A 25,835-nucleotide genomic window follows, 5' to 3' on the forward strand; every position below is an offset into this window, starting at 1 on the left:
ACCTTTGCTTTCTGTTATTCATGGGAAGGATAATGATATAGACTGTTGCCTGAAGGCCCTAGTTTCACTACCTTAAGAAATAACATCTAAATACTACTTGCAAAGGTCTGAGTTTGGAAATTCCGGAGAAAATAATTGCATTGAGACAATATTTTTTATTTTGGGGCAGAAGATGTGGTAATTAAAAAATGTAAGTTTTATCATTTCTACCATTTCTTAAGCCGCTTATCTTATGGCAGCATGACTTAGAGGATCCACAATTACCTGAAAATGATCATTACTTATTTTTATGACTAAATTATGAATGTTATTTTACAGGTGTGTTTGAAAATTTTATTTCCATGTATATACACATGTATATGTTCCATTTTTGTAAGTAACAAAACTGAGATTAAAGATCTAGAATGTAGAATGTTTTGCAATTTCTCAGTAAAACAGAAGATAGCATTTTCTAGAACTAGAAGGAAGATTCCCTAAACATTTTTAGCAAACTTGAAAAGAATGTTAAGCAATTCCCATAAAATAATTTCCTAAAAAGTGTAAAATGCAATTTCCTAGAAGCTGTAAAATGAAGTCAATTTTGAAAAAAAAATTTTTTATTTTTTATACAATTTTTAATGGTTACACTCCATTTACAGTTATTGCAAAATACTGGCTCTATTCCCCGTGCTGTATAATACATCCTCATAGCCTGTCTTACAACCAATAGTTTGTACCTCCCACTCCCCGACCTCTATGTTGCCCCTGCCCTCCCTCTCCCTACTGGTAACCACTAGTTTGTTGTCTACATCTGTGAGACTGCTTCTTTTTTATATTCACCAGTTTGTTGTATTTTTTGGATTCCACATGTAAGTGATATCTTATAGTATTTATCTTTGTCTGACTTATTTCACTTAGTATAATGCCCTCCACGTCCATCCATGTTGCTGCAAATGGCAAAACTTCATACTTTTTTATGGTTGACTAGTATTCCATTGTGTGTGTGTGTGTGTGTGTATACCACATCTTCTTTATCCATTCCTCTGTCAATGGACACTTAGGTTGCTTCCGTATCTTGGCAATTGTAAATAATGCTGCTATGAGCATTGGGGTGCATGTATCCTTTCAAGTTAGTATTTTTGGTTTTGGGGTTTTTTTTTTTTTTTTTTTTGTATATACCCGAGAGTGGAATTGCTGGGTCATATGGTAATTCTATTTTTTGTTTTTTTAAGAAACTTTCATACTCTTTTCCACCGTGGCTGCACCAATTTACATTCCTACCAACAGTGTATGAGGATTCCCTTTTTTCTACATTCTTGCCAACATTTATTATATGTTTTCTTTTTGATGATAGCCATTGTGACAGGTGTGAGATGATATCATTGTGGTTTTGATTTGCATTTCCCTGATGCTTAGCAATGTTGAGCATTTTTTCATGTGCCTGTGACCATCTGCATTTCCTCTTTGGAAAACTGTCTATTCAATTCTTCTGCCCATTTTTTATTTGGGTTGTCTGATCTTTTGATGTTGAGTTGTATGAGCTATTTATATATGTTGGATATTAATCCCTTTGGTCATATCATTTACAAATATTTTCTCCCATTCAGTAGGTGGTCTTTTCATTTTGTCAGTGGTTTCCTTTGCTGTGCAAAAGCCTTTAAGTTTAATTAGGTCCCATTTGTTTATTTTTGCTTTTACTTCCTTTACTTTAGGAGAGGGACCCAAAAAAATATTGCTGCAATTTATGTCAGAGTGTTCTGCCTATGTTTTCCTCTAGGAGTTTTATAGTATCCACTCTTACATTTAGGTCTTTAATCCATTTTGAGTTTATTTTTGTATATGGTGTTAGAGAATATTTTAATTTGATTCTTTTATGGTAGCTGTCCAGTTTCCCCAGTACCAATTATTAAAGAGACTGTCTGTTCTCCACTGTATATTCTTGCCTCCTTTGTTGTAGATTAACTGACCATAAGTGTGTGGGTTTATTTCTGGGCTCTCCGTCCTGTTCCATTGATCTGTGTGTCTGTTTTTGTGCCAGTACCATACTGTTTTGAATACTGTAGCTTTATAGTATAGTCTGATGTCAGGAAGCATGAATTCTCCAGCTCTGTTCTTTTTTCTCAAGGTTGTTTTGGCTGTTCAGGTTCTTTTGTGTTTCCATACAAATTTTAATATTATTTGTTCTAATTCTTTGAAAAATGCCATTGGTATTTTGATAGGGATTGCATTGAATGTGTAGATTGCCTTGGGTAGTATAGTCATTTTAACAATATTGATTCTTCCAGTCCAAGAACACAGTATATCTTTCCATCTGTTTGTGTTGTCTTCAGTTTCTTTCATCAGAGTCTTATAGTTTTCAGAGTAGAAGTCTTTTGCCTCCTTAGGTATGTTTATTGCTAGGTGTTTTATTCTTTTTGATGTGATGGTAAATGGGATTGTTTCCTTAATTTCTGTTTCTGATACTTCATTATTAGTGTATAGAAATGCAACAGATTTCTGTATATTAATTTTGTATCCTGCAACTTTTCCAAATTCATTGATGAGCTCTGGTAGTTTTCTGCTGGTGTCTTTAGGATTTTCTATGTATAGTATCATGTCATCCGCAAACAGTGACAGTTTTACTTCTTCCTTTCTAATCTGGATTCCTTTTATTTCTTTTTCTTCATTGATTGCTGTGGCTAGGACTTCTAAAACCATGTTGAATAAAAGTTGCAAGAGTGGGCATCCTTGTGTTGTTCCTGATCTTAGAGGAAATGCTTTCAGCTTTTCACCATTGAGTATAATGTTAGCTGTGGGTTTGTCATATATAGGCCTTATTATGTTGAGGTATGTTCCCTCTATGCCCACTTTCTGGAGTTTTTTTTTTTTTTTCTTTTTTTGCGATATGCGGGCCTCTCACTGTTGTGGCCTCTCCCATTGCGGAGCACAGGCTCTGGACATGCAGGCTCAGCGGCCATGGCTCACGGGCCTAGCCACTCCATGGCACGTGGGATCCTCCTGGACCAGGGCACGAACCCGTGTCCCCTGTGTCAGCAGGCAGACTTTCAGCCACTGCACCACCAGGGAAGCCCTATACTGTCCATTTTTGTTGTTGTTATTCCTGTAGTCAGAAGCTAGAATTTGTGAATTTTACTCTCCTTTTTGGAAAGATATCATAGAAGCAAAAATGATTCTTTATTGTAGGAGAAAATTGGTAATGTATAACTGAAAGAAGGCAACAGAAGTAATATATACCTAGTATCAGTAATTACTTTAAAAAGTTGAGTACGTGGAACCCTGTTTTAAAATCTAAATATGAAAAAAAAGAAAAAATTGAATTACCCAGTTTTTATATGTTGCAGTCACTTGGCAGGAGTGTCTGAGAATTGAGTGCTCCAAGTTTCAAGACTTAAGCCAGAAGTTATTAATACTTTTGCCTGAATCTGCACTTAAGAAGAGATTCATTTTACTGGAATTTTTACTCTATTAAAATAAAAAACAGTCAAAATTAAAAATAAATTCCATAAGGCTTCTTATTACAATAGATAACTTAAACAATTACCAACATTAGTTATGAAGATGGTATGTTTGAACAACTTCGAAAAGATGGATACACCTAAGTTATAATGTGGTTCCTTTCTCACTAAAGCTTTAGGTTCTCTTTTATTATCTCAGTCTAGATTCCCAGCTTGGAATCAGAAGCCTCTCTTCTGGTTGTCCTTCACTGCCACCTGACCCACACTCAGTATCCCTTTGGCTATTTATTATCCGGTTCCCAATTATCTTTTTTTTATTTTTATTTTTTTTATTTTTATTTTTTTTCAATTTTTTTTAATTTTTTGCTTTATAACAAATTTAATCAGTTATACATATACATATGTTTACATATCCCCTCCCTTTTGCGTCTCCCTCCCACCCTCCCTATCCCACCCCTCCAGGCGGTCACAAAGCACCGAGCTGATCTCCCTGTGCTATGCAGCTGCTTCCCACTAGCTATCTACCTTACGTTTGGTAGTGTATATATGTCCATGCCGCTCTTTCACTTTGTCACAGCTTACCCTTCCCCCTCCCCATATCCTCAAGTCCATTCTCTAGTAGGTCTGTGTCTTTATTCCTGTCTTACCCCTATGTTCTTCATGACATTTTTTTTTCTTAAATTCCATATATATGTGTTAGCATACAGTATTTGTCTTTCTCTTTCTGACTTACTTCACTCTGTATGACAGACTCTAGGTCTATCCACCTCATTACAAATAGCTCAATTTCATTTCTTTTTATGGCTGAGTAATATTCCATTGTATATATGTGCCACATCTTCTTTATCATTCATCCGATGATGGACAGTTAGGTTGCTTCCATCTCCGGGCTATTGTAAATAGGGCTGCTATGAACATTTTGGTACATGTCTCTTTTTGAATTATGGTTTTCTCAGGGTATATGCCCAGTAGTGGGATTGCTGGGTCATATGGTAGTTCTATTTGTAGTTTTTTAAGGAACCTCCATACCGTTCTCCATAGCGGCTGTACCAATTCACATTCCCACCAGCAGTGCAAGAGTGTTCCCTTTTTTCCACACCCTCTCCAGCATTTATTGTTTCTAGATTTTTTGATGATGGCCATTCTGACTGGTGTGAGATGATATCTCATTGTAGTTTTGATTTGCATTTCTCTAATGAGTAAAGATGTTGAGCATCCTTTCATGTGTTTGTTGGCAGTCTGTATATCTTCTGTGGAGAAATGTCTATTTAGGTCTTCTGCCCATTTTTGGATTGGGTTGTTTGTTTTTTTGTTATTGAGCTGCATGAGCTGCTTATAAATTTTGGAGATTAATCCTTTGTCAGTTGCTTCATTTGCAAATATTTTCTCCCATTCTGAGGGTTGTCTTTTGGTCTTGTTTATGGTTTCCTTTGCTGTGCAAAAGCTTTTAAGTTTCATTAGGTCCCATGTGTTTATTTTTGTCTTTATTTCCATTTCTCTAGGAGGTGGGTCAAAAAGGATCTTGCTGTGATCCCAATTATCTTTTCATCCATAAGCATTCATTCATTCACGTAATAAACATTTACCAAGCCTCTTAGCTATGCCAGGCACTACGTTAATCATATGTAGACAGGTAATTGCAACACAGTATGAATGGGGAGGAAAGAGTACAAGCGATACAATAGTAGGATATATAAAGGAAATAGCTAGGATTTATCCAAGGTACAGGGTTAACTCTCAGGGAAGGTGTATTGTCAAAGTCTAAGACACGTTAATGCAAGGGATGTGATTAAGTAGGATTGATTTGGAGCAGCATCTTATATAGTAGAGAGGGTGTGGCAGCACAAGTTTTCTTGCAGGTCGCTTTCCTAAGAGTCTGACTAGAAGAATCACATTGACCATTTGATATGGAGCAAAGATTCATCTCCTTGGCAGTAGCTGCAAAGGTATCAGGGCTCACCTCCAGAGAAACTGAAAAGCTGAGCAGGAAACGGAAGTTGATCTAAAATATTCCTGGAGCTGGCCATTGCTCAGAGACCAGTACAGTTCCCGGAACTCATTCCAGGCATAGTGTGAAGTTTGACTCATTCTTGTTTTTATCAACAGGCTATGACTAGACTTTGGTTAGGATTAGCTTAGTTGGTTTCATGAAGTTCTAGCAGTAGGCAACCACTGAATTTGTTGATAACTAGTGGATCTCTATAGCAGAGAGAGTCTAGAATGAGGCATCAGGGAGACCTAGTAAGTAGCAGCTTAATACCAAGCACTGGAGTGGGGAGCTTAGCACGCGCTGTAGTTCCAGGGGAGCTACTAAAGGATCAGGAGAAGGTCTCAGGCACAGGTAGGAAATCAGGTACTGGAACTGGGAAATAAAGGATGGATTCTGATGATAGGAATCAAATCAGGAGCTCAGTTCCTGGTCCCAGAACAAGACAGACACCACCACCCAAATCTCTGGCCTTAAAATCTTTGGACACCTCCAATTTGAGACAGGATTGGTTCCAGAGACTGATGTGAAGCAACCACAAATAGTCCTTAAGTATCTTCAACCTCAGATGGTGAGAGGAAGAGGGAGTCAAGGACACTATTTCAGTAGAGTTCTCACAATAAAGACTCTGGTTCTTACAAAAAACAGGGAAAACTTGAATTCAAGGTACAAATAATATTAATTGAATTCAATCTCTCTTTTTTTTAACAATGTCTTTTTTGTTTTTTTTTTTTTTGGCTGCGTTGGGTCTTCGTTGCTGTGCATGGGCTTTCTCTAGTTGCGGTGAGCGGGGGCTGCTCTTCACTGCAGTGCACAGGCTTCTCATTGCGGTGGCTTCTCTTGTTGTGGAGCACGGGCTCTAGGCACATGGGCTTCAGTAGTTGTGGCATGTGGGCTTCAGTACTTGTGGCTCGCGGGCTCTAGAGCGCAGGCTCAGTAGTTGTGGCCCACGGGCTTAGTTGCTCTGCGGCATGTGGGATCTTCCCAGACCAGGGCTCGAACCCGTGTCCCCTGCATTGGCAGGTGGATTCTTAACTACTGCGCCACCAGGGAAGTCCCGAATTCAATCTCTTAAGAAGTTTTAATTAGAGCAAAATTTTAAAATTGATAATTAATAAACTCCATCGTTTGATGTTCTACTTATTGCCTGACAAAAATTACGTTTCAGTCTTCCGGCATTTAAGAGGTTTCTCAATGGGTCTGCTGATAATAACAAAAACTAAACAAAAAACAAAGAAAGAAGGCAAGAGTACATGCAGAAAAAGGATTTCACCTTATAAAGTAGGCCATTTTAAAGAGGCATCTTCAGGAAAAAAATGGAACGTGGAAACTGTGTTGTGTTTACTTTGGAGAGATTACTTCTTAGAAGCTAAACTAGCTGGTCTTCAGCTCCATCTGTACTTCTACTGCCCTCCAGCTTCTTAGAGGGTATTTCTTCTAGCTGTTATAAGCCTACAGTTTTCTCTTTACTATTTATTAACGATTTAAAGGCTGTCACTTCCTCAGCTTCCCAAATATTTGTTTTTTAATTTGACTGTCAACCTATAGATATTAAGAATTTTTCTTAAATGAACATGACTTGTATAACACCTGTCAGTCTCTTTCCCATGGTTCACAAATGGTCTGGTTATACTTTACCACTTTTGAAAGGCTTATTTTTTAGGTACATAATATTGGATTTATAATAAAGATTTACATTTTAGCAATTAATGTCTTAACAACTAAATGGATATAATTCAGGTTTTTTGCTTTCTGGTTAATTTTCCCACTCGCCTTAGGTACATTATACTTACTGATGACTTTTAACTGTATTGGCAATTTATGATGTAAAAAGTATAATTTACTGAAACAGTACATATTATAAAAGATGTTTAGGTTAATTTTAGGTTTTAGAAGTTAACTTTTAAAAGATATATTGGAGATTTTATTTATTTATTTATTTATTTATTTATTTATTTATTCATGCATGCATGCCTTGCTGCACAGCATGCGGGATCTTAGTTCCCTGACCAGGGATTGAACCCGGGCCCCCAGGCCCCCTGCAGTGGAAGGGCAGAGTCCTAAGGGAATTCCCAAGATATACTGGATTTAGATGAGCAAAAAAGGTATTAAAGTAGATTGGCCAGTGAATACAGGTGTAATTAACCTGCTCCTTGTAATATAAGGATTATACCCATAGATTGAGGCCAGTATGCTCGAGGGAAATGGTTGTATTTGTTTTTTGAAAGGCTCAGAACATTAACATGATACAAGATCGTTGTCATTGCCAAGAGGATTAGAAAACCAGTTTGAGTATCATTTTCTACATTTATTGGTTCTTGTTTCTGAGTGTTCATAGTAGTGATGTTAAAATAACTTCAGAAGGTTTAGATTTTTTAAACTTTGGAAAGTTCAAAAGCAAAGCTGAATCTTTTAAAGGTCTGAGTTCCTTCTGACCTTTGGTGGTCTACTGGCCTAAAGCTGTCTGTTTTCTCAGAGATTCTAGTAGGTCAGGTCAGGTGTCCTCAGCTGACCTTCATGGACTGCTGCTCCTTGTCAACGTCCGAAACACTGTAAAGTTTAACTTGGTTAGAACTCTACCACAGTAAAAAAAAAAAAAAAAAAAAAAAACAATTCTTCATCTGTGCCATTAGAGCATTCATTAAGAAAATAGTCTGTTCATAAACTGCAGAGAAAGAGGCATGTAGACACCTGAAAGGTTTGAAAGTAGTTAGACATAATAAAATAGTTTTAGATAAAGTTATCTTCCAATTGACTAATTATTTTATAATTAATTCATATGTATGTAGTAGGCACACACAAAGTGTCTGCTGAATTCACATTAGCTCAGTAGTTGATATTAAATATTCATCTTGGAAACCAAAAATAGTTAAAAGATAATGTAAATAGTATAGAGTTTTGTCCAATTCCTTTTGAGTTTTTGTTTGGGGATTTCTGTTTATGCTTCTACTTGCCCAACACATTTTAATTTTTGGTAGGGGACCACATTTATGTTTTTATTCTGGTAGAAAGGTAAAAAAACAAGAGGACCAAATGATCTCTAAAGACCATTCTAATTCTAAACTCATTTATTTTCAGTGATGAAAGGAGACTAGGTAAACACCCATTCCTGATTTAAGGTGGAAGATAATTATCAAAACCAATAGTAAACATTGCATTTAATGGCAGTTCATTAAAAGCATTCTCTAAAAGCAAACTATGGAACAAGACAAGAATGCTTAATATTCCTGATATTATTCAACATCATTTTTAGAAACTTAAACATTTAGTAATTAAGACAATGAAGATGAGGTTTAAATATTAAAAAGTAAAAGTTACAACTGTTACTATTTTGAAAGAACTTATGATTATATACCTAGAAAATCCAAGAAAAAAGTTATTAAGATTAATGAAGGAATTTAGTAAGGTTAGTTGGATACAAAGCAAACTAGTCAGTAGCTTTCCAATTCATCAGAAATAACCAATTGAAAATGTAATAGCAATAAAAGGTTCCATTCACAATTACAGAGAAACTATGAAATGTATGAGTAAATCTACCAAAAATTTTTAAAAACTGTAAAACTTTACTGAAAGATGTAGTTGAAGACCTGAATAAATAGACATCCGTGTTCCTAGTTGGGAAAAATCAAGTCATCCTAAATTACACTAAAATTCAATGTCCTCCCAAACAAAATATCAGTGAGGTTTTTTTTGTTGTTTTTTTTTGGGGAGCCACGCTGCATGGCATGTGGAATCTTAGTTCCCTGACCATGCCCCCTGCATTGGAATTGTGGAGTCTGCAGGGAAGTCCCTCAGTGGGTTTTTAAAACAGAATTTGAGATCTTAATTTCACAGTTCACTTAGAAGAAAAAATTGCATATCAATCAGTACAAATATTTTTAAAAGATTGACAGTAAGATGGAGTCTTGCTTTACATGATGTCAGAAACATAATCAAAAGCTATAGCAATTAAAGCAGTATGACATTTGAGTATGAACAGGCAAATCAGTCAGTGTAAGAGAACAGAAAGTGTAAAAACCAACCCAGGGACTTCCATGGTGGCACAGTGGTTGGGAGTCCACCTACTAATGCAGGGAACACAGGTTCGATTCCTGGTCCAGGAGGATCCCGCATGCTGCGGAGCAACTAAGCCTGTGTGCTCACCTCAACTAGAGAAAGCCTGAGCGCAGCAACGAAGACCCAATGCAGACAAAAATTAAAATTAATTAATTAAAAAAAAAAAACCCAAGTGTTGATTTCCTGTTCTACTCGCTATCCCATCCCATCCTTCAGCCAGATGAGCTCAGCCCTCCCAGCTGATGATAAGTAGACTGTTCTACGATCAGGCCGGTTTACTGTGATCTCATGAGAAAATTGTTTTTTACTTTCTGCAAGTCCATGGTTCATTTGAGCAGTGCCCGGTTGTATTATTACACTATGTGATTTATTACACTAAATTGATCAGAGGCAATGGAGTAAGCAACACAACTGCAGTAGCAGGAAGCCTATTTAAGCACCAAGGCTTTGGTTATCACTTTTATATGTAAATCATATTCTTCCCTTTTAGGATATATATTTTTTTGTCTGGGGCACAAACCATTCCCAAACTCCTCCCCACACCTTCTTTTAAGGTGATAAATATACCAGTAGGCACCTAGTGCCATTATCAAAAATGATGGGTACTTTTGCTAAGGCAACAAGAGGTAGAACTCATACGTACAGTGGAGTTTTAATGACAGCCTTGAACTCAGATTTCTTCTGATACCGTTCCTTGGGTGTTTAAAGAATACAAATTGTTCCACAGTTCTGCCTTTTTTTTTCTTTCTTTCTCTTAGTATAGGATGGATTAGAGGCAAAAACCATAGTCCATTACTGTAAAATTTTAGGGAAGTAGTGAGTGCTTAAACAAAGGTGGTAACAGTGGGTGGATGTGAGAAATTAGAGGGAGAACAACAGGCTTCATTAATTGATTGTTAGTAGACATTAAGGAGAAAGAGGAGTTGTCGGCATCAGCTCACAGGTGGATCAGATTCCCAGCTGCAGCGGTCAGGCAGCTTTGGCGTGCTGGGACTGGGCTTAAGGAAGGAAAGTTTGATGAGAAAACACAGGCACCTCATGAGCAGTAATGGCAGCACCAGGTAAGGGCGGAAGTCACAGATCAAGTCCATATTAGGTCATAGGAAATAGGCAAAAATCGTGGTTCCGGATGTTAGATTGAAGCATGACTTCAGATTGTGGTGCAGAAACAGTGAGTGCTCCCCACTCAGTGGTCCTCCAGGAAATTCAGTGGAGATGAGTCATGGTTGATTGGGGCCACCTAGGTCCAAGGAAATGGCTTAGCAAGAAGAAAGCAGGAGAGTAAACTGTGGTCACAGACAGTATTGGTTTCCCTGCCCAAAGAGGAAGAAGAAACTGCTGGGATATATGTGCAGAAGCGGACTTAAGATGGTAGATTGATCCCTGAGGAATATTCAGGGAGGAGTATTCAGGGAGATTATCGCTTATTATTGACACTGAGTGATTGAGTGTCTCCTTACCCATGGTAGAGCCAAAATAACTTCCCAGTACAAATGGATTACCTGAGTACTGCTCTTAATATACTGCTGAGCTAGCTTATGTCTGGTACCAGGTTGCTTTATCTTTCTAAAGCACCATTTTCTTTGTGTCATTGTTCCACTTAAGAATCTCCTAAAGCCATTTGCTTTCTGTCAGATTAAATCCTGGTGCTTTAGTCTTGCCTTCAGAAATTGTTATCAATTAACCTACCCTTTTACATGAATGCAAATGTTCTGTTCCAGGAAGACTTCAAATATGCCATGTAAACCTAGAATGCTCATATCTCTTCCTGACATTAAAATTCATATTTTCTTCTTCCTGAAGCTTCATATTAACCTGAATCTATTGTGCTTTTCTTCTATTTACTCTAACTTGACTTATTCTCTTTTCCATGTTTGTACCTTTTGTCTCTCCAAATAGTATTTTGTCCCTCCATATAGACTGTATATTCCTTAAAGGCTGAGATTGTAGATTCTCCCTATTTATACATGCCACTAAAAAATGGCATTAAATTTTTTCTTTTTAATTTTTTATTTGACTACTTCTGTAATGTTTTGAAAAGTCTTAGTCTTCAGAACAGTGGAAAAAGATTACTCATTTGCCTGGCTTTTCATTTAGTAAGGTGTAACTTAGAATACAAAATGTAGTTTCCTTACTGAAAGTTCTTATGGTTTGTTTGATACAACTTCTCAAAATATTAGATGTTTAAATAATTTTGACAGTTTGTATGTAATTTGCATAGTGACTTAGTAGACATAGAAGAGACAATATAGAGATTAAGCTTGTCATCCTAAATAAGAATTTTTTTCTGATATAAAATAATTTTTTATGAAATGGGTGAAAATATAATTTTTATATTGTTGCTAGTCATGTAGATTGCTATAAACTCCCTGGAGGCAGTTTGATAATATGTATGAGATGATTTTGTTTGACCTATCAAGTTTACTCCTAGGAGTTTACCCCAAGGAACTATTTGTAGATATATTTAAATATTTTCAAGGCTGGTCGTTATAACATTGTTTTATAATAGTAAAGTACTATGGGGCTTCCCTGGTGGCACAGTGGTTGAGAGTCCGCCTGCTGATGCAGGGGACATGGGTTCGTGCCCCGGTCTGGGAAGATCCCACATGCCGCAGAGTGGCTGGGCCCGTGAGCCATGGCCACTGAGCCTGCGCGTCTGGAGCCTGTGCTCCACAACGGGAGAGGCCATAACAGTGAGAGGCCCGCCTACCGCAAAAAAAAAAAAAAAAATAGTAAAGTACTATGAATTACCTAAATAGTCAACCAGTTAGAATTCATTAATTGTGTTAGGCTACAAACATTTACTATTAAATATTATATAGTTAATAAAAATGGTCTACTAGACTAGTGACATGGAAAAATGACACATGATATATTAACACATTATTGACTGGAGGATTTTGTAGCCATAATATGTCTCTGGTCAAAAATGCGTTAATAAGTAAAAAGGATCAGATTACTGAACAGCATAGTATAACCCCCATTTTTTGCCAAAAAAGTAAACAAAAACAGTTATGTCTATAAAAATTTAAATTCTATCTTCTAAATTATATATAGTAACTATGCATTGCTTTTGGAATCAGGAAAAAACCATTTTATTAAAAAATTTATTATAGTTCAGAGAGAAAATAAATAATAGTGAGAAATTATTTATCTACAAGGAAAGATCTTTAAGTAAGGCAAAAGGAGATCCCCGTCCCCCCATATACACACACTCTTGATTCTGCTTCTCTTAACCTTAGGTAGAATTCAGAGTGAACATTGGTGGTAACTCTACTGTAGTGATCTAGACTTAGCAACTTCAGTTCAAATCTAAGCTCTACCGCTAAGTGGTTTCCTTAGTGGTCACCATGAACAGCCTATCACGCTTTCCCTTTCTTCTTTTAGAAAATTAATAGACTACAATGAAAAGAGTTCAGATTAAATAAATAAGCCTATATAGAGAGTACATAGTAGGCATTCAGCAAGTGTTGGTGTTCCTTCTGAAGAAACGACTAGGCCAGAAATTTAATGTTCTCTGAGACTGAAACTGAAGAAATAAATCACAGGTCCTTCAAAGTGCCAGTGTAAAGTCTTCAGAACCTTAATGATATTCATTGTAGGATCTTTTGAACATTAGTTCATTTTATTCATGTGGGTAATTATTTATAATATGATTAAGTCCTCCAGAAGACAGTATTTTCACACTTTTTCATTTATTCTGTTAATTCACTATCAACATAATTGAAAACATTTATCTTCTAAAAGGAGGTGTTACTTCACACAGTCCAGACTTACTTGCTTTTTTTACTTTAGGTTGCTGCTGGCAGAACAGACATTGAAGACCTAGACCTCTATGCAACGTCTCGGGAAAGGCGATTTCGTTTGTTTGCTTCTGTAGAATGTGAAGGACAGTTATTCATGACTCCATATGATTTCATTTTGGCTGTTACAACAGACGAGCCCAAATGTAAGTATATTCCTTCAGTTATCTCAATAATTTCATAAGATTTTTCTCTTGTCTCTAGTTTGTAAAAATGTGGAGCAGTATAAGTTTTCAGAACAACTAAGCAAGCAATGTGGTGTTTCAAAAGATACTATGCTCTACAATGTTACCAGACTAATACTTCTTATCAACTCCTACTGGTATCTTTTCTGTTTTCAGAAATTTCTATTGTTTCCTCTTTCTCAGTACATCCAACTAAACACTACCTTACTCTTTATAATAGGTTCTTACTCTGCCAAGTCAGTTCTTATAGCCAGTCTAAACAGAATAACTCAGAGGGCTGGCTCCAGTTCGACCTGGACAAAAATTCTTCCCATATCTCTTCTGCATATGTCATGGCTCCTGCAGTGTAAATATAAGTTAATTGTTTTTCACCTTTCCATGTGTTAGAGCAGTGGTTCTCAAATTTGGGGGCATTATGTACCTTCTTGAAAAGTTACTTTAATGGCTGACTTAATAGAAGCCATCTGGAGTCTCATATCTGCTTTTGTGTTCTATTTGTTGCAATGTATTGTTTTTCAGGAAGTATCTGAACAAAATCTGCCTCACAAATATAGAAGTAGGAAAAGGGAAGAGTATTTCAGTAGCCTTTTAGATAATTGTAGATATTCTTCTTTGGTACTGTATCAATACTTGGCTAATGGTAGTTTCTTAAAGTTTAGTTGCAATGTGAACTTTGAAACTTTTTTGTTATCTGTTTTATTAAAATACATTGGCCTACATTGCACTTTGAATGGATCTTTTTCCCTTATATAATCTTGCAACATCAACTGGAAAATGTTGGTTTATTAAATTATGCAGATCTTCCAAATGTTGGCATATCTCATTATACAATATTTTTTAAAAATCACATTCACTAATATTGTCATAATCTCATCAGAAAAGTTTTTACTTATTGGAAAGCTGTCAAATTCGTGGTGTATACAAGTTTTCCAATATTCTGACTTTTACTTGAAATCTCAAATGTTTTCATTAACAACAAATACTGTCAGTTTTCTTTAAGCAAGAAGCAACTTTGTTCATTTGTACAAAAATGTCTGCCAAATACCCAGGTCTAAATAACCATAATTTGTCTGTCAGTTATTCTTTCAAGTAAAAAGTGGGTTCCATGAAAAAAAGGAACTAGTTCAGTTCACAACTCAAATAAATAATCACAGAGTACTTTTTCTCCAGACAACCATAGTACTTTGGAAGGCAGCAGAAGTGCTTTTATGCACCCTTCCATTTCATCTCACAGAATATTAAATGACATGTAGTCAAGGACAACTATCAAACGCCAGGCACTGCACTAGGCACTGGAGATACAGTGTGCGGGGAACGAAAGGTAAATGTTCTCCACCCTCATGGTGCTTGCAGTCTGGTGGAGGAGGCCAACACTGATCAACAAAATTTACATATAAACAACAAATTATAACTCAGTGCCATGAAAGAAAGTTTCTTGATTCTATGAGAGTGTATTTTTGAGAAGTGACCTAGTCAGGTAGCTCAGAGAAATCTTCCTTGGGGAAATAAATATCACCATGAAATATGAAATCATAAGAGCTAGCTAGGTAAATGGGAAATCAGGAGTGGAGAATTTCAGCAGAAGAAACAGCGTGTGCTGAGGTGCCATGACAAGAAGGAGTGTGATACATTTGAGGAGTGGAAAAAAGATCTGGGTGGCTGTAAGTGCAAAGAGCAAGGAGGAATATGGTATGTGGAATATGGGTAGGGCCAAATCATTCAGAGTCTGTAAGCTGATATTAAACATTTTTGTTTTTATCCTAAAAGTAATGGAAAACTGTGGTAGTGGTTTAAGCTGCGGGAGAATTTGGTGTATTAAAAAACCAAATCCAACTAAGTAAATATTAAAGAACTTATTGGCTTTATTCAACAATTCATGAATTGAGCAGCATCCAATCTAGCAAATAGAAAGGAGCTCTGAGGAGCTGTACAAAATGAAAGGCCTTTTATAGGCAGAAGGAAGCAGGAACAAGTAAGTTATATTAGGCAAAAAAAAGCAGGTTGGTTATTGTGAGGTCACTTGCCTTCAGGAGATGGTAGGGGTCTGTCAGACAGATGACCTAACTGCCGCTGATGATCAGGTGATTCCTGGTGACTGGTTTAAGAGTCCATATGGGAGAGAACTGACACTGTAATTAAGTCTCAGTTGGGTGACATGGGGCTTAGCATAGGCAACTCCATTTTGGGCCTGTTGTCTTGTTTTCAGCAGATGCCTGCCATGATTATATTGTGTTTTGAAAGATCTCAGGGTGGAGACAGATTACAGAGGTCCAGAGTGGCCATGAGCAGATCAGAGAGGAGGCTCTTGTCCAAGCATCAGAAGCTTCTAACAGTGGTGGCAGTGGTAATGATGGGGTAGTGAGTACTAAGGATTTCTGGTTGGCTTAACTGGATGGATGGCAGTAGGGACTGGCGTTAAAGGGAAAAATCACAACTTCAGTTTTGGACATGATGTAGTTAAATGTCTCAGATTTGTAAAAGAGGAGATATCAAGGAGGCAGTAGGATTTAGCTCACGATCATTGATTTCAACTCACTGAAAATCAACGTACCAAATAATTAGTTGTTTGATAATCTGCTTGACACTGTCAAATGAATGCCTTAAGTTAGGTTAGAACAATTATAGCCATCTCTTCTTCAGAGATAGCGTTATGGCAAAACCAAACTTAAAATAAATCCTCAAGGTCTAATGGATAGCATGGTGACTGTAGTTGATAATATTGTACAGCATTGTATAATTGAAACTTGCTAAGAGAACAGATCTTAAGCATTCTCAACAACAAAAAAGGTAACTGTGAGGTGAAAGAAAAATGTATAAAAGTTCAAAAAATTCAGTCTTCGGTAATTTGACAAATTGGCTACTTCACACATTAGCTTTTAATGAATTAATTTTTGATGCCTTGGATTATTTCCATTGGAGATCCGGGGGAGGACTGGGAAGAGGTATGTGTTTGGGATTCATCTGTACATGATTGGTAATTAATGCAATGTGTATGGATGAGATTGCCTAGGGAGGTGGCATAGTATGAGAATAAAGGTGACAGTAGCGATTCCAAAGGCTAGAGTTTAAGTAGGGCTCTTTTTTTGGAGAATTTGAAGTCTGTGGTAAGAACTGTATCTCTCTATGCTTTTTTGGTTCCTGTTCCCTCCCCCCCTCCCTCCCCCTTCCTTCAAGACATATTTATTGAGTACTTACCGTGTGCCAGATAACCATATTCTGCCTTGGAATTGGTTGTTTCTGTATTTTTTGTCCTCCTATAATATTGTACGTTTCCTGAGTGTAGGGACTTTGTACATAGAAAAGACCCTTATACATAAATAGGTATATACGTGTTCCATACATTTTGTTTAATTGTTTTTGTACAGTGTGGATTTTTATATTTATTTTTAGTATAGATTTGATAAAACTATTAATATATCTTTTACAATATCAAATGGTACTTTTGCATCAAATTCTGTAACTGTTGTCAAACATATTTGAGAAGTTATCCTTTAAGTAATGCTTACTGATTTAAAATTTCATAGTTTGAAATTTTTTAATTCATTATTTTCTTTATTTTTATCTTCATAATGTATTCAGTGGAAGCCTACTGTTGGATTTTTGCTTTTTGGAAATAATTTTAGCTGTGATTCTTTTGATAGATATTCCAAAACTATCACTTGCAGGGAAAAAACTGGTTTCCAGTATAAACACAGGATATTTAACAACCACAAATTAGTATCAGTTAATTTCTAACCAACACTTTTAAGACATAATTAAGAGTGGCAACTAAAGATCAAGATATTTGTAAAAACTTTTTTAAAACTGTAGGGTTTTAAAAAGAAATATTTACCTCAAAAAAGAAAATATGCTTCATAGACTGAATATTAAATCATATACATATCAAAATAGCATATTGAAATTTGACTTGTGTTTAGACCTTGGCATTCATTTATGAGCTTCGAGAACCTGAGTAAGTTATTTAATCTTTTGTTTCTTCATTTATAAAAGTAAAAATAGCAGCCTTATGAGGTTTTTTAAGGATATTGAATGATATCAGTTATGTTTAGTGTAATACCTGACATGCAATAAGCGCTTAATAAACATTGCTAGCTGTCATTGTCATCATAATCATTATCACTTGAATTCATAACCATTATTTTTTAAAATCTTTAATATAATTTTATGGCAACATCAACAGGAAAATGGTATGCTATGTAAACATTTGCTTAATAATTATAGTTCAAATAAATGTCAATTGAGATATATCTGATTATTGATTGTAACTTTGTGTTTGAAATCAAGAAAATTTCTTGTTTTACCCACTTAAACAGAACCTAAGAGGTAAACTATTCATCTAGAACTAAAATAAGTAATTATTTTCATATAGCTTCAAGTATTATTTAATTTTAATTTAATTTTAAGTTAAAAAATTTCAGACATACATAAAAATATTAAAAATATAATGAAAACATCAACCTATAGCTTAAGAAATAAAATATATCCAAAAGAATGAAGTCCCTCTTCACCTTATATTTATATATGCAGTAACTTCATGTGAAATAAGGAATTTAGAAAATCAGAAAATCCTTTGAAGAAAAATCTTAATGGCTCTTTAGTTTATTAAAAAAAAAAAGCCAATAATACTGAACATGGTGACATATCCGGCAGAATGAATGTCTTTTGTGAATAATTTACCCTGGAAATCTCATAAACCCTACAAAACTCAAGAGTGTCTAACTTCCTCTTTTGATAAATAGCTTCTGAACATTGCATAAGAGCATATGCATGTACTTTTGTACCATTTATTTTTCTTCTTTTCTTACTGCTATATTTCAAAAGCAACAGAATACTAAATATTATTTACATTGTTGTATTCATTGTGTAAAGGAGGATGTCTATGAAATGAATGTGTAAAGTATTGTAATTAAGGTTAAATGCTGAATTCTACCGTATAGACCTGTGATTTTAATCTTGATTACGTGTTTGCATATAAACTGTCTTGGGTAAAGAAAGGATGTTGTTGCTACATAGAGAAGAAAACTCTCTTCATAAAAATCAGTTTGCCAAATTTTAGAACATAGTTTTTCCCTTTTGATCTTAAAATGACTTATTACATCGCTTAAAAAAGAGAAAGTTAAGTAAAACATGCCTATCTTATAATCTTGAGTTTGATATATTGTTTACTTTAGCTATGGTTAACTATATAGAAATGGCCACATTGCCATGTAGAAAAATGATTGGTTGTCATTATTGTAATGTAGCTGAAATAGTTGATATTTACTAGTTCCTAATGCAGCTGTATTATAGGACTTAATCACATACAAACCTGGAGATAATTCTTGGACAAGCATTAGATATTCACAGTGCTCAAATCTGAGCAAGGAAACAGCAATGTTGACTATGTATTTATTTTAATATTATGAGATTTATAGTGTTTGAGATCTTCAGGGATGTGAGGAGAAATCAGAAAAAGAAAGTGATCTCAGGTATTTTATTCAACTATGATATTCTTAGGGGAGAAGAATGGAAAACAGGCCAAGAGTCTCTCTATCACATTACCTGTTCTCTCCTTGATCTTTTTTTCTCTTTGCCCCATCCTTACCCTTCACTCTAGAGAGACCTGACCTTTGAAGTAAATCAGAGATACTAATACAGCAGAGATCATGGGTGACACCTTAAAATTATAATTTCTCTGTTAATATTTTATATTCTAACATCAGTGTTTAATGAATATCATTGTTTGTGTTTTAAGCCCATAGGATGTTTAACATGGAGTAAGTTAACTTACTTTATAAATCCAGAAATCCCCAAAGTAAGATAATGATTATGGAAAATGTGTTTTCTATTCCACTGATATTATTTAAGTAGTTTATAGTACATGAAACAAATACATAATGCATGACATACATAGGTCTAAATCTTGAGATTAAAAAAACTTTGCCTTTTAGATATAAAAGTCAGTGTTATGAGTTATGATTGTAGATGGTTACTGAATTTTGATATATATTACATGAAGTATTATCTAATTTTTTATGTTTATTATAGTTGCTAAAACATGGAAGTCACTTTCCAAGCAGGTAGGTTAAAGCTCTTGGTATATGTATGCATGCACACTATTTTATTTTATTTATTTATTTTTAAAATATTTATTTATTTATTTGGCTGCACCGGGTCTTAGTTGTGGCATGCGGGATCAAGTTCCCTGACGAGGGATCAAACCCGGGGCCCCTGCATTGGGAGCATGGAGCCTTAGCCACTGGACAACCAGGGAAGTCCCGCACACTGTTTTATATATATATATATTTATGTGATGTATACATATATAAATGTGATATGTACATATATATAAGCTATATAAAGCTGAACTCAAAGGAGATTATTGGCAAATTTTGCTAAATTAAATATTAAAAATTGTGGCACACCAAAAGACAGTGTCAACAATGTTAAAAGATGTATGACAGATGGGAGAACATGCTTGCAACATATTGGGTTGGCTAAAAAGTTCGTTCAGGTTTTCTTAAGATATGAAAAACCAGAACGAACTTTTTGGCCAACCCATTATTAACAGAAAAGGCTAAGTGTCTTGTAGTCATATAGAACTCCTGTAAATCAATATAAAAAAGATAATAAGAAAATAATGGGTGGACATAGCCAGAAGGGCCAATAAATATATGTAAAGGAGCTCAACCTCACTAGTAATCAGGGATATGCAAATTAAACCAATGATCTGATGCTAGTTCACACCCATCAGATGGTCAGGTTCTAGAAATCTAACAATACCAGTAATTAGCAAGGACAAGAAGGAGGAGGAATCAGGTGAGAATGTAAATTGGTATAGTCTCTTTTGAGAGAAATTTGGCACTATCTAATGCATATCAAAAATTCTACTTCTAGATATATTTACAAGAGAAACACTCGTATGCTTATACCAGGAGTCCTAAAAAAAATTAGAAACAATATAAATGTCAATCAGTAGAGGAATTAATAAAGGAATGAAATAGGCATATGAAGGACAATACAGTAATATAGAGCTAAGATGAATAAGTACACAAGAGAGATGTGTATCAACATGAATAGACCTAAAAAACATGAGTTTGAGTAAAACAGCAAATTGCAAAATAATATAAACTGGTCTTTCTTAACGTGCAAAGACCTTTTTGAGGGTCCATGAAGTCAAGACTATTTTTATAATAATACTGAGAAGATACTTGTTCTGTTACTGTCATTCTCTCACAAATATACAGTGGAGTTTTCCAGAGGCTGCATGATGAGTGATGACATCATCACTCCGAGAACTAATAGAATATGTGCTTGTGTGTTTTTGTGTTCTAAAAATGTATCATTTCGATTTCCACATGCATTACATATTGATAGATATAACCTACATAAGCAATATCTCTTTCGGGTAAACAATTTTTAAGAGTATAAAGAGTTACATTTCAGAACTGCTGATATAGACAACTGCTGTGTAGCCACTAAAATGAAAATGAAGAATATTTTGGCAGGAAAATATGCTCATGACATACTAATGCAAAGAGTAATTTACAAAACAGTATGCAGAAAATGATTTAATATTTGCAACAAGAATGACAAAAATACTGTATAAATATGCCTAGATAGAGAATTAGATTAAAAGGAGATTAAATAAAAATTTTAATTGTGGTTTGCCCCTGGATTACAATCCGGTTTTATTTTCTGCACTTACTAATTTTCCTATAACGTATATATTACGTATATAATTATAAAAATTGTCCTCAGAAAAATTGTATAAAGCCTTTAAAAGGCATCTATAATTCTAGGTAAATGAATTCAATCCAGCAAATATTTATTCAGTCCCTACTTGCAATACTGCAATACAGTTCTGACACTCATCACCCAGAGTTAGCATCAGACCACAGATTTAAGGACCCATTTCCCAAAAAGGTGGCCCTCATTTCAGATGCCAGCTGCAACTCAAGGGGTCCCGGACCACCCACACTGCTGACCAACTGGCTACAAATTCAGAGAGTTCCCACAACTCCCCTCAAGTTTGATAATTTGTTAGACTGACTCATAGAACTCAGGAACGTTCTACACGTAGAATTATAGTTTATCATTATAAGGGAACAAATCAAGGCCAGCCAAATGGAGAGACACATACAGTAAGGTATAGGAGGGTTCCAAACACAGCTTCTGTGCCCTCTCCCTGAGGGATCAGGGTATGTCACCCTCCTGGCACACCCATGTGTTCACCAACCTGAAAACTCCACTGAGTTTGGTGTCCAGAGTTTTTATTGGGGGTTTCATTGCATAGGTGTGATTGATCGAATCATTGGCCACACGGTTGAATTCAATCTCCAGTCCCTTTCCTCTCCCCTCCCCAGAGGTCGAGCTAGCTCAAAGCCTCAGCCCTTGAATCACGGGGTTGTTTTGGAAGGTCAGCCCCCCATCCTGAGTCATCTCCTCAGCATAAACTTTGGTGTGATGCAAGGATATAGTCTTCCTCCCAGGAACCAGGGACAAAGGCCAATCAAATTCTTTATCATACAACACTACTACCTATAAGAGACTAAGGTAGGCACTGGGAGAGTGGAGTGAGATTCCCGCCTGAGTGGAAATACAGTTTTTAATAAAACTTAAAAGTCCCTAGCCTCCACTGCAGTGAACTCTACTCAATACTCTGTTATAACCTATATGGGAAAAGAATCTGAAAAAGAATGGACATATGTATATGTATAACTGACTCACTTTGCTGTACACCTGCAACTAACATAATATTGTATATCAACTATATGTCAATATAAAATAAAAATTAAATTAAGGAAAAAAAGTCCCTGAAGTTGACACAAAACAAGATTAGTGTGTCAACTGGATGATCTAGACCAGATAAGGAACTAAATTATTACAAAAATAAACTGCTTAGAGTCAGTAAGGATCTATCTGGACAGTCATTTACTAGTTGTGTAATCCCGGGTGAGTTACTTACCTTCTTTAAGACACAGCAAAATATGCATAATGAGGATTATTTTTTTAGAATTAAATGAGATATGTATTAGCCCATTGCCAAGCATGTAGGGGACACTCAGTAAAAGGTAGGTATGATTTTTTTGGTCTTAAATTTTAGCTGAGTTTAAGTAGAAGAAATGAGTTGAGTACATGGGAACAGTTAAAATAGAGACAGTATAAAAGTATATAAAATGTACTCAAAATATTAATATTTTTTAATCTCCTGCTCTAACAAAAATGTTTATGAGTTTACTGTTGTTTAAACATTAAATATCCTAGCTTCTCATTATTAGTCATATGTGAATTGCTACCCTAGTCAGACACTACTGAGCACCAGGTGGCATCTATTACCTGCAGTGCAGAAATAACACTATGAAGGAAATGAGAGCAAGGATTCACAGATAGGCTTCAGGGTGTCTATAAATCCCCTAAAAATACCTCTCCTGCCTTTGGCATCCCAGAGATTCCTTATTTGCCAGCTAACCCAGCTCTGTAATGAAAAAGATGGTTTATAAATGTCACAGAACTTTTTTAGGTACAACTGCATCAGGAAGGATTTGTCTAAAGTGCTTCTCAAACTTGAATGTGCATAAAAATCACCTGGAGATCCTGTTAAAAACTGATTCTGGTTCAGGAGGCCGGGGATGGGATCTGAGATTCTGCATTTCTCACAAGCTCCCCAGTGATGACACCCGGGCCATTGGGGAACCAGATTTTGAGCAGCAAGAGTCAGAGCTGGAAAAGAAGTCATTTCCATTGTTTTTTCAGTATGTTACTTAGCAGACTAATTTTTTAATTTCAAATTATTTCAAGTTATCTCACCAAATCCTTTAATAATTTTTTCACAGTTAACCTAATTATAATTTTCACTTATTTTTAACACAGTGTGTGTAATAAATACAAAATCGTTCTAGTATCTGAGCAATGAATCAAATGTTTAAATTTTCCAAAATAGTCCCCCCTCAGCTTGATTAAAAAAAAAAAAAAAGCTGGCTAACCAGCAATTGAAGTGTGTATTCTTTACTGAATATTTAAGTTAAAATTAGAAAAAAAAATTGCAGCAGTGGACACAATAACTCAACACCCTGTCATCCCACTTCATCTGATGTCATCATTCTTTGAGTCACTATTAAAATACTCTTCATTCTTTCCCAGCATAATCTGTTGCCCAGTTACTTCATCTACCACAAAATCCCCTAAATCCAAGAGGGCTACAGAAAACAGTATGTGAAGCCCAGTGATCATATGTGACCTGTATTAGGAAGTCCACCTTTTCCTGTGGCTTCCACGGAACCATCCTTTTCTAACTGGCTCCAGAACTTAAATTCACTGTTTTATCTTAATTAGATTATCATATATATATATGTATTTCTCCAGTTATTAAGTTTATTGCAAATTTTTGGTAGCTCTAATTGAATTTAATGTAGCATCTTTATCACTTATTTTTACATTTGGACTGTGGGCAAATATTGGGTTTTATGGTTGAATGAACCACAGATAAAATAGTATAAATACAGTCGTGTCTCACGTCTTCTAAGCAGAGAATTTTTTTGCGTAGGCATTTAAATATTTTGGTCTGTTTTATAAGTAAGTGGTTTACCAGTTAATCAGCATTATGATACCTTATGTCATAGGAATTAAATCAAATGCTATCAGAAACACCACCAGTTTGGAAAGGATCATCAAAGCTATTTCGAAATCTTAAAGAAAGAGGTAAGTTAACTATAGTATTTACGTACTTTACTATTGATACTATATTGTTTATACTCTTTATACATATTTTCCTCATGCTTAAATAACTTTATAATTACATATGTGTCTATGTACATGGAAAAAAAATGGAAAAGAAAAACACCAAAATATTAATAATGATTGTTTCTTGGCAGTGGGATTAAGGGTGTTTTTTTTGTTACTTTTTGTATACACTATTCATATCTTCCATACTTTTCACAACAAAGTGAACTTTTATAGTTAAAAAAAAAACCTTTTTAACCATATTGAGAAGTATATGTTATATTTACCCACAGAAAGCATTTTTCAAAAATACTGATTTCCAAATGTCTATTTTTCTTCTTTCCTTTTACTTCCAGGGAATTGCAGATTTTCTTAAATTTAATCAATATGAAAAGCGTATTGGATATATCTTTTGGTTGCACGATTTGAACATGTTTCTTTTAAAAACGACACTCACTGCAAAATCCACCTATTTCAACTTACCATATTACCCATATCTATATATACATTAACTCGTTAATTCATACATATCCTTGCAATCAAATTATATAGCTTTTATTGCAATTTTCTTTTACATTGTACTTTTTATAAATGTTTATAGCAGAAACTAATTAATAAACTCTCTTTAATCTTAAAAAGGAATGTTTCTTAGAAATATATTTTTTCATATTCAAATACGAGTATACAAAATAACAATATAAAGCAATTATCTAAACTTACCTTTTTTCATCAATTTCAACCAATATTGGTTTGAAAATAATATATTTACTTTAATGTGAAGATAAAAGATTAGCTATAATCCATATATTTTTGCCTAAGTAGAATTAGAAATTCAGATTGCTTCCACCTGGTTCTCATGGACTCTGGAAGGGGGAGACACCTTGTCTTTAACTGTAGGCTTTTCATAACTAGGGTTTTTAAATCTTTGTGAAATCTGGGCCATGGTGTCTTTAAAGTTCTTAGAAATGTTTTTCTGGAAGTTGTCTTAAAGATTGCCATTCAAATCTTAGGGTGGAATGATAGGATCAGGAAAATTCGAAAATTCAAAGCTCGGAATAATGAGGGAAATTGGTGAATGTAAAAAATATTTCTTTAATACCTCTCATGGGAAAATGCAATTGGATCAAATATAATCCAAGAAAGATAAATGCATGGAAGAAGGAAATTCTTTTTAGTTAGGAGGAGGGTTAAATTTGGAAGCCATAGGTTTAGGCAGGTCCTAATCCTACATAAATTGTATGCATATTTGCATATTTTTTTTCGGGGGGAGATGATCTATTCAGTACTACCCAGTAGAACTATCTGCAGTGATGGGGATGTCCATATGGTAGCCACAAGCCAAATGTGGCTATTAATTACCTGAAATGGGGCCACTGTATCTGAGGAACTGAATTTTTAATTTCATCTACTTTTAATTATTTTAAATTTAAATAGCCCCTTGTGGCCAATGGCTACACTGTAGAACAGTGCAGATCTATGTCATAGTGATGGGATTATCAAGGTAATCCGTGTACCCAAGAAGTTTTAGAACCATAGGGTTAGGTAAAGTAGAGAATTACAGAGAATCTTGCTTTTTTATAAAGAGATTAGGTGGAAGAGGAACTGTAAAGCGAAGTTTTTAGAACTATTGAAAACTAATTTACAAATGAATTTTGTCTGCTTAAAATAT

The 25,835-nt window shown here is 35.1% G+C and overlaps 1 protein-coding gene across 3 annotated transcripts in view; it reads left to right on the forward strand.

Moving 5' to 3' along the window:
• Positions 1-25,835, forward strand: part of MICU3 (mitochondrial calcium uptake family member 3) — a 93,530-nt gene that overhangs the window by 22,007 nt on the left and 45,688 nt on the right. For 2 of the 3 annotated variants that reach the window (XM_081220779.1, XM_081220778.1), the window contains exons 2-4: positions 13,273-13,426; positions 19,493-19,524; positions 24,067-24,145. In XM_081220779.1, coding sequence (XP_081076905.1) covers positions 13,273-13,426; positions 19,493-19,524; positions 24,067-24,145 — 265 coding nt within the window. Of the gene's footprint in view, positions 1-13,272; positions 13,427-19,492; positions 19,525-24,066; positions 24,146-25,835 lie in introns of those variants that run through there. The other variant, XM_081220780.1, reaches the window with a different exon arrangement.

The sequence above is a fragment of the Mesoplodon bidens genome (genome assembly GCF_964165515.1).
Source record: "Mesoplodon bidens genome assembly, chromosome: 20".
Taxonomy (NCBI): domain Eukaryota; kingdom Metazoa; phylum Chordata; class Mammalia; order Artiodactyla; family Ziphiidae; genus Mesoplodon; species Mesoplodon bidens.